We start from the raw sequence: 9,580 nt of genomic DNA on the forward strand, positions 1-9,580 counted from the left end.
TTTCTAACATTACAAAATTTACAACTGCAAAAGAATGAAAGGATAAAATGAAAAAAAGAAAAAGAGAGGAGTATTTAAAAACGAAAACATTAAATATGCGGCTGGCAATGAAAATTAATTCCCTATCTTAGCCTACAGGTATGAATAAATCTTTTCGTTGTGTATAAGTGCTTTATTTACACAAACGTTAAAGGTTATCTAACACCTGTCAACTATATGTATCGCGATAATGTTCTGCAGGCGATATAAATGCCTAGAAGTACACACATATTTAACAGTGTCATTTCTTTTCTCTTTTATTAAGCAAGAAACCCTTAATTTGCTCATAAACAATGATAAAATTACTATGGTGTTGATTATTAAATAGCATGTTTTTAACAACTATTTAGAAATGCTATGCAGTAAATAGTAATAATGAAAATTTTATTACTGTTGATTATTTAATAGCATGTTTTGAACAATTATTTAGAAATTCTATGCAATAAATAGTAATGATGAAAATTTCATTAGTTTTTGTAAGTTTGAATTCAATTTAAAATTTGGCAATTAAATGATAACATTTCTGAAATGAGAAATAACACTTAAGAAAATAATCATAAATAAATTACTTAGTTATACCTCAATTGAAGTATAAGTGAATCTTAAGTGTTGTAATGAAAATTTCTCTAAAATTTATTCCCGAGTCCCAACTACTTTTAATCAATTTATCTGTGCGTTATATATGATCGAGGACAACTTTGGCTCGGTGGAGTTTTCAGTAAATTTTCTACAGAAGTATGGTAAATTAAAAACGTACAGGAAAATTATAAAAATTTTCATAGTAAAAGTGAAAAACAATCAAAAATGCATAAGCAACAGTGACTGTAATAGAAGCATTTTAGCGTAAAGGGAAACGAAAATCCTACAGCTAGAAGTAGTGGGTACTAGAAGTGGTATATTTGCACAAATAATGTTATACGCACACGGTATAATATATTGTATTTAGTAAAGTTTTTTCAGCTTGAAAATGTTTTCCCATGCTTAAAATTATCATATTTTAATATCTGAAAAATATTCTCCAATATCACTACTCTATACAATTAAACGAATAGTACAAATACAAATTTTTTTTTTCATAATTATTCTGTTTTCTAATTTATTATTTGAGAATTAAATTATTATCTTTTTTGAGTATTTAAGTAAAGTTTTTACAAAAAAAAAAACTTAAGCTATAGTAATATTTTCTCTTTTACAAAGTTGCTGTGTAGCGAGAGAATTTTTGTTCTATAAATCAAAAGTTTAAAATAAATATGTACGACTTGAAGCTATAAATTTACTCTTTTTAAGTGAAGCTTATAAGAATTTTTTTGCCAACAGAAAAATCTTTGTCTTATTTTGATTATTGTTGTTTTGGTGATCGGACAATTCCGATTTTGTGCTGCTTCTGATCAGAAGAGATAAGCTTTACGGAATTTATTAGTAACAAAACTAGTGGAAGCTATAAATTCATTTTGAATTTAAATCTTATCTTAAATAAAATCAATAGCATACCTGAAATATTATATAGTATACCTGTATGAAAAATAATAATTTTAGAAGAATTGTATAACGAGATTATTTCAGCATGCTAAATTATATTATTAAAATATGTATGCTGTGGTTATCAATATGTGGTAAGCTTATATATTTAAAATATTTTATTTATTCATATATTCTACTACATAATTAGTAGTTGCTAATAATATTTGTTTAAATACAATAAATAGATTCCATTTTAACAACTTCAATCAAAGACAATTTATCAGGATGTATGGTTCCAAAAGGTTTATTAAAATTAACTAATGCGAAAACTAAAATGCAATTAAATTCGGAAAGTGTCGTTCCAATAGACACACGTATTATATATTCATGCCCAACATCATATATTTGGGAAGGACGAGCTACATTAAATTATTGTGCAAATACGGCTCCAGTGAATTGGACATATGAACATCCCAAATGTATAAGTAATTGTATGATTTAAATCTTTTATAATAATATACAAATGAAAGTCAGCAGAATTATTTTAGATATTTTTTTTTTTTTAGTTGTGCCCACCAATTCGGGACCATACGATCGAAGCTAATTGTGAGTATAAAGGGGAATCAGTTAATTGCAAATCAAATGTTAAATCAGGTACCATTGCCCAAATAAATTGCGCACTGCAGTACGTGAAACCTAAAAGTCAGCAAATATATAAAACTTTAAATTGTCAAGAAGATGGTACATGGGATTACCTTCCCTTTAAATGTGAGCAAATTTGTGGTGGGTTTGACAAAACCCCTGACAATTTAATTAATATTAACAGTCGTTTAAGAAAACCCAGTGACGTACCATATCACGTTAACATATATAAAATAGAGAATAGTGAATATATGCATACATGCGGTGGAACAATTGTTCAATCGAAAATTGTGTTAAGTGCTGCTCATTGTTTTTGGAATGATGAAAAATCACTCTTTTATGATAAATCAAAATATATTGTTACAGCTGGAAAATTCCATCTTGACTATAATTCCGATAAAGAAACATTTGAAGTGCAGAGGGTGCTTATATCTAAAATTGATGTACCAAAAACGTAAGTATTTTAAAATGAAAAGTTTTTATTTAGATAACATATGTATATCTCTTTATATCTTAAACAGATTCCGCGGGTCTGAAAATAATTTTGAAGGTGATATTGCAGTTTTGACTCTTGATAATCATATTAAATTTAGTGATCATGTTATCCCAATATGTGTTTTATGGTCAACTGGATTTGGACAATTTAATCCAAATGGTCTAAGCGGTTACGTCGTTGGTTTTAATAGTAACGATTCTTCAACCAATGGCCATTTATTGCGAGAAGTTCCTCTTACTGGAATTGATACGCAAAAATGCCAAAAATATGAAAATGTAGCAAATTATAAAATTCCAGATGATAAATTTTGTGCATATTCTGAAAATAAAACGGAAAATATTTGTTCGAGAGATGGCGGTGGAGCATTTACAATATATGATCGAGGACAACTTTGGCTCGGTGGAATTTTCAGCAATATAATAACACCAAATACCTCTTACCATTCTGGCTGTGACGAAACTTTGATTAGAACGTTCACAAATATATATTCTCATGAATCTTTCATCAAAAACGTAATTAGCAATTTATCTCAAGCCGATTAGAAGCTAACTGATACTGCTACTACCACTATTTCTACTAAATCCGTTCACATGCATTATTAATTATATTTTTAGAACAATTCAGATTATTTTATTATTAAGCCGAAATAATATTTTATTAAGGTAAAATCTTAATATGTAGCTTGATTTTTCTGAGTCACACGAATTTTTTTAAATTTTTATGAAAAACCCAAAAGTTTTCTCATTTCAAAGCTTACATATCACGCTTTTAGTAAAAATAAGTTAGAATAAGACCTATAAGTTTTAAAAAATCACAATTTGTTTCCATAATCTTTAAAAAAAATTAATGAAATTGTTCTAAGAGAATGAATTTGATTATATAAAGTACCTCTTTCATGAATTTATGGGAAAAGAATATCGACCATAATTGGTTTCATTTCATCAAAACGTCGGGAAGTTAATCGCATATATATATATATATATATATATATATATATATTTATATATATATATATATATATATATATATATATATATATATATATATATATATATTATATATATATATATATAAATATATATATATATATATATATTTTTATATATATATTTATATATTAGGAAGTTAATCGGGAATATATATATATATATATATTTATATATATATATATATATATATATATATATATATATATATATATATATATATTATATATATATATATATAAATATATATATATATATATATATTTTTATATATATATTTATATATATATATATACATAAGCTTTTATTAATTTGCAAAAATGTTGAAATGTTTTGAAATGTTAGACATCAAACTAAAATAAGCTTATTCTTGAAACTAATTTTTACTTTACGTGCTTATATTTTAAATTTATAATAATATTTTGAATAGACTTTATATGCATAGGTATAACAAAAAATTTCCCGTCTTTTGTTTACAAATATTTATTAATATGTACCTATATAGCTATGTACATAAAAGTGTTGATATTAATTTTGATATTAACAATGTAAAAACAAAACAAACGCACGGGAAATTAGTATAAGTTTTGAAATCAAAAGAGAAACATGTTATCCGAATTGTGAATTAATCAATGCTCAGAGTGACTAATACAGAAAATAATATTAATTGCAAAAATTGTTATATAGCAAACCAACAATTAGTTTGTATAAAAGTAATTAACATCTAAAACAAAAAATGTTACATCGTATTATTGTGATAAGTCTATTTTCCATATTTATATTTGGTAAGATGAGATTACGTATACTTTTTCTAATAATAAGAAGCTGAAACTAATAATTAATTGAAATTATATAAGTATACATATGTAATTATTATAACTTTTAATTAATGCTTTTTATTTGTTTTATTTTTTTTTTTTTTGTTTAAAAACATTTTGAGAATTGTTAGGTTAATATGATTGAATTGTTTTATAAAATACTATGTAAATTCTTATTTCTTGAAGATTAATAAATATATTTTATAAATAGTCCAATTATTATTTTTTGGGCTACTAAATGAACTAATAATAACATAAGTTTTGAAAAAATTAAGGAATTAGTAATAATTTTTCATGTATTGCTATTTCATAAATTATTAGATTCGCGGATTTACATGTGCAAATATAAATTAAAATTCAATTTAGCAATTCTATATTTTAATTAATATCAGGTTCTGCAGTTCTACTATTTTATTTATTCCATAAATCAAACATAGATTCCAGTTTAACAGATTTGGGCAATGAAAATTCACATGGATGCTTAGTTCCTTCAGGAAACATAATATTAACGGAATTCAATACTAACAAACGTCTAATGCCGGGGACATTAGCTCCAATAAGAGCAAGTGTTATTTACGCATGCCAAAAATCTTATGTTTTAGAAGGAAAACTATTATTGAGTACTTTGAATTTCTGTGAAAAAGGAAATTGGACTTTTGAACATCCTGAATGCATAAGTAATTAATTCTTAAAATTTCGTATACGTAAAAATATAAAATAAATAATCTTTTTTATATTTCTACAGAATTGTGTCCATCGATTCGGGGTCATACAATTGAGGCTAATTGTGAGTATAATGGACAATCGGTTGATTGCAAAGGGAATGTTAAATATGGTACAACTGCTCGGATAAATTGTGCAATTTTGTACAAACGACCAAAGACAGAATAAATACATGAAACTTTACATTGTCAAAGGAATGGTACTTGGGACCATCTGCCATACAAATGTTTGCAAACTTGTGGAGCTGTTGAAAACGCTAATCAGTCTCATCTTAATTGGCTTTATACTTCACACAATGGCCTTAGAAAACCTTTCGAAGTACCATGGCATATTAACATATATTCAACAGTAAATAGTGAAAAATATCAACATATTTGTGGTGGAACACTAATTCAATCTAATATTGTTATAAGTGCCGCTCATTGCTTCTGGAATGATGAAAAATCACTTCTTTACGACAAATCAAAATTTATTATAACTGCTGGAAAAGTACATCGTGACTATTATTCCGATAAAGAAACATTTGATATTCAAAGGGCGTCTATTTTCAAAATTAATATACCACCTAAGTAAATATTTCAAAATAAAAATTGTATTTTATTTTTATACTTTTGATTCCAATAGCTTTCGTGGTTCACAAAATAATTTTGAAGGTGATATTGCAATTTTAACACTTAATAATCATTTAAAATTGAGATCACATATATTACCAATTTGTGTACCATGGACAACTCATAATGGTATATTCGATGGCGATAACCAAGGTTTAGTCGTTGGTTTAGGTGACATTGATTCAGATACAAATTTTCCACTACTCCGAACTGTTTCAATGCAACAACGTCAACTTGCAAGATGTAAGAAAGATAAACTTTTAGGAAACAATGTTATTCCAGATGATAAATTTTGTGTATATCCTGACTTCAGAAATGAAAATATTTGCAAAGGAGATGGTGGCGGAGGATTTGTAGTTTACGATCGAGGATATCCTTGGTTTATAGGAGTTTTCAGCAATATCATTTTGCCGAACACATCTTATAGTTCAGAATGTGACGACAAATTAATTCGCACATTTACGAGTATGTACCCATATGAACTCTTTATGGAAAATATTACTTTATCGGCAAATAACGACAATGAATCGTCAGAAATCGTCAATGATGAAGGTATTTGTATTTTGGCTGGCATTGTAACAATTAAAATTAAATTTTTATAAAAACTGTTATAGAAACAATAGATTCTGCATTATCTAATTTGTCTCCTGGATGCTTGGTTCCTACAAATAATTTAGTTCTGTTAGACATCGACACTAAAATTCATTTAGAGCCTGGAACAGTTATCTTGAACAAAGTATATGTTAACTACTCTTGTCCTGTAGAATATCTGTTAGAAGGCGAAATAAGTAACTCCTGCACTGGGATGAGATGGAAAAAATTGCATCCAAAATGCATAAGTAATTATTTAAATTTAAAAATTTTGTAATGAAATTTGATGAAATCAGCTTTTTTGTTTTTTATTCATTTATATTACTATTTCTATTAGGAACTTGTTCCCCAATAAAAGGCAATTCTATAAGAGTCGAGTACTATTACAAGGACAATAGAGTTGAAAATCAAACGATATTTAAACCTGGCACCATCGCAAGAATAAAATGTGCAACTATGTACAGGAAGCCAACCAAGTATCTTATTCATGAAGATGTACACTGTCAAACTAATGGAGAGTGGGACTATGAACCATTTCAATGCGAGCAAATTTGTGGTACTATTGATACGAATTTACCATTCAGTGTAAACAGTACTCTGACTTTGCCAAACAGAGTACCTTGGAATGTTGCCATTTATTCTAAAAATAAGCAACAAAAATATGAACAAAAATGTGGAGGAACGATAATTCAATCGAAAATTGTTATAACAGCAGCTCATTGCTTCTGGGATCCATCTGAAGCAATAATAGAAGATAAATCGAAGTTCATTATTACGACAGGGAAATTTTATCGTGATTTTTATGCAAATAATGAAATGCTTGAGGTTCAGAAAATAAACATCTCTAAAATTAATATTCCGATTACGTAAGTATAAGCCTTCTTTCTTATTCGATTTAATTTTATGAATAATTGTTAATCGTGTATAGATTTTATGGCGCGAACTATGACTGGGCAAATGATATAGCAGTTGTAACATTAAGCGATCACATTGAATATAAAAGTCATATAAGACCTGCATGTTTAACATGGAAAGAACAAAGTGAACAATATATTCAAAGTAATCTAGCAGGTGTTGTTGCTGGTTGGGGAATAACAGATAATGGAACATACAGTCCAGAATTACGTTCTGTTGAATTATTATCAATTGATAGTCACACTTGTAAAACAAAAAAGATTACAAGAAATGACAATATTGCTTCGGATAAATTTTGCGTTGAAACTGGTGACGGAAAAAATGTTTGCCCTGGTGATAGCGGTGGTGGTTTCGTTGTTCCTACTGAAGTTAATAATAAGATTTTATATAATCTTTGGGGTGTCGTTAGTAATGGTATTATTGGAAGGGGCGATCTTGTGCCACAATGTAATTCAAATTTTATAACAACTTTTACGAATGTTCAATACTATAGACAAATGATCAGCGGCTTAATTGCTCAGGCATAGCAATTATAAGGTTTTTTTTTTCTAATTACTTTGTAGTTATTAATACAAATATTTTCTTATATTTTTAGAATTTTAACTTACCTGTAAATATGTTTATTTAAAAAATTAAAAGTAAAAAAAATTAAGATAGCTGAGTTAGTAAAAGCGTCAATATGCAATCAAATTTTATTTTATTATGAAAGAATTCCGATTAAAAGAAAATAGCAGCAGATGAAATCGACAATCATACTTAGATTTTTTTTGGATAATCTTGTCATAAAATTAAACTGTCATAATCTTTACTACTATAGTAATACTTTTCTTGTGCTTTTACTTCTATGTGTAAATAGTTCAGATCTTTTTATATAGTCAAGTGTTATAAAAGTATTGAAGAGAAATTTGCTGACATCGAAAGTCTTGAATCCTTTACATTTTTCTTCTTTTCAAGTAATTTTATATTATAATATTAGCATACGTTCAATATTATCTGTTCACTTTTAGTAAAAATATAAGTAAATTAAAATTTTATTCACAAAATCGAAAACCAAAAAGAAAATATCAATTTTCGAAAATCAATGGGCGGGTTAATTTTAAAAATGGTAGAAACCATTTCCACCCACTTTTAATTCATACAAAATAATGTTCATGCATTGCAAAACTTACAATTTAAAAGTTATTCCAAAGGAAATTTTGATAACTAAAGTTAAAGAATTATTTTAATCTTATGCTTAGAAAAAACTAAAAGAGGTTGGGTTTTTTTTATATATTACATTTAATTTAATACTAATATGAAAGATTTTAGATTTATTTAATTTTATTTAAAATTGTTTGTACAAAAATTTCAAATTTTACTTTTATTTAAGAAAGTTTTATTGAAACAATCTTCAATACGTTTTTCAAAAATATAAGTGGGCGGGCTCGCATTTTGCTGTTTTCTAATAATACAAAAGTAAATATAGAAATTGTATGAAAATTTGAAAATGTTTTCTCATTTAGAGGCTAACATCAGCGACTTTTTTTTTATAAAACAAAAACTAGAAACAAAAACAATTGTTATTTTATTTAACTTTTAAAGGAAAATTATTTTGAGATCATAAAAATTAAAGAGAAAATATTGAATTAATTGAAATTTATGAACTTGTATATTTTACAATAGCTTATTTATTAATTAGAAAATCTGTATACGCAAAGGAAATGTATAAATTAGTTCCGATTATTTAAAAAGAAGTTGAAATTTTATACAATCTATAATACACTCCAACAAATATATTAACTTTTGTTTTTTTTATTTGATTTTTTTAAATTACTTATAATTTTGAAAATAAATTTAGTTTTCCGAGTTAGGGGTTTTCTTCTGCGTTTTATGAAGCGCGGCGCATTACAATTAAGAACGATTAAGTTGAGTAGATCCTTGTACAACTTACATCACAATGAAAATTTTTTAAAACTTTCTTTGGATACAAGTGCATTTTTAAATTTAATTAAAAAATCAATTGGAATTTCTTTAAAAATTATTAAAAGCACTTCAACTTTTATTTTAATTTTTTAAAATTTTTTATTAAAATTTAATTGGTTCAATTTAAAATGTCTAAATGTTTTATGTTTTATTACAAATATTTTATCTAACTTTTAAACTGATGTAATCTACAAAAAGAGTATATGCAGATCTACATTGGAAATTAGATAAGAACGAATCCAAATTTCACTTGAAGATGATTTTAATTATTTTTAAATTTTTAATTTTTTTCCCCCAAATAATTGACACCATATTAATATTTCAATTTGATAGAGG

At 26.2% G+C, this 9,580-nt stretch overlaps 3 protein-coding genes across 4 annotated transcripts; all 3 read left to right on the forward strand.

Annotated features, from left to right (window-relative positions):
• The first annotated feature begins 2,126 nt into the window (after window positions 1-2,126).
• LOC129607758 (modular serine protease-like) lies at window positions 2,127-3,367 on the forward strand. Its single transcript, XM_055518931.1, has 2 exons — window positions 2,127-2,596; window positions 2,664-3,367. The coding sequence occupies exons 1-2, from the start codon at window positions 2,394-2,396 to the stop codon at window positions 3,178-3,180; spliced, it is 720 nt and encodes a 239-aa protein (XP_055374906.1). The 5' UTR covers window positions 2,127-2,393; the 3' UTR covers window positions 3,181-3,367.
• A 628-nt stretch (window positions 3,368-3,995) lies between these two features.
• On the forward strand, window positions 3,996-5,481 carry LOC129607698 (uncharacterized). Of its 2 annotated transcripts, none has more exons than XM_055518856.1 (3): window positions 3,996-4,409; window positions 4,835-5,119; window positions 5,188-5,481. In XM_055518856.1, exons 1-3 carry the CDS (start codon window positions 4,361-4,363, stop codon window positions 5,331-5,333), a joined length of 480 nt encoding a protein of 159 aa, XP_055374831.1. In that variant the 5' UTR covers window positions 3,996-4,360; the 3' UTR covers window positions 5,334-5,481. The 2 variants fall into 2 exon arrangements, with proteins under 2 accessions (XP_055374831.1, XP_055374832.1); XM_055518857.1 differs by having other exon boundaries at window positions 4,880-5,119.
• On the forward strand, window positions 5,337-8,084 carry LOC129607777 (uncharacterized; the record flags this gene model as incomplete). The annotated part of the gene is made up of 5 exons (XM_055518952.1): window positions 5,337-5,734; window positions 5,790-6,328; window positions 6,391-6,615; window positions 6,705-7,233; window positions 7,296-8,084. Coding segments are annotated over 5 exons (2,205 nt in total), but the record flags the coding sequence as incomplete, so codon positions are not given.
• Window positions 8,085-9,580: the final 1,496 nt, after the last annotated feature.

This window comes from Condylostylus longicornis, unplaced genomic scaffold, assembly GCF_029603195.1.
Source record: "Condylostylus longicornis isolate FDR11 unplaced genomic scaffold, ASM2960319v2 ptg000028l, whole genome shotgun sequence".
Lineage (NCBI taxonomy): Eukaryota > Metazoa > Arthropoda > Insecta > Diptera > Dolichopodidae > Condylostylus > Condylostylus longicornis.

Coding starts and splice junctions, on each gene's coding strand:
- LOC129607758 (XM_055518931.1), top strand. CDS start 2,394: ATGCATACATGCGGTGGAACAATTGTTCAATCGAAAATTGTGTTAAGT. Junction 2,597..2,663: donor AAAATTGATGTACCAAAAAC/GTAAGTATTTTA, acceptor TATCTTAAACAG/ATTCCGCGGGTCTGAAAATA.
- LOC129607698 (XM_055518856.1), top strand. CDS start 4,361: ATGTTACATCGTATTATTGTGATAAGTCTATTTTCCATATTTATATTT. Junction 4,410..4,834: donor ATTTTCCATATTTATATTTG/GTAAGATGAGAT, acceptor AATTAATATCAG/GTTCTGCAGTTCTACTATTT. Junction 5,120..5,187: donor TGAACATCCTGAATGCATAA/GTAATTAATTCT, acceptor ATATTTCTACAG/AATTGTGTCCATCGATTCGG.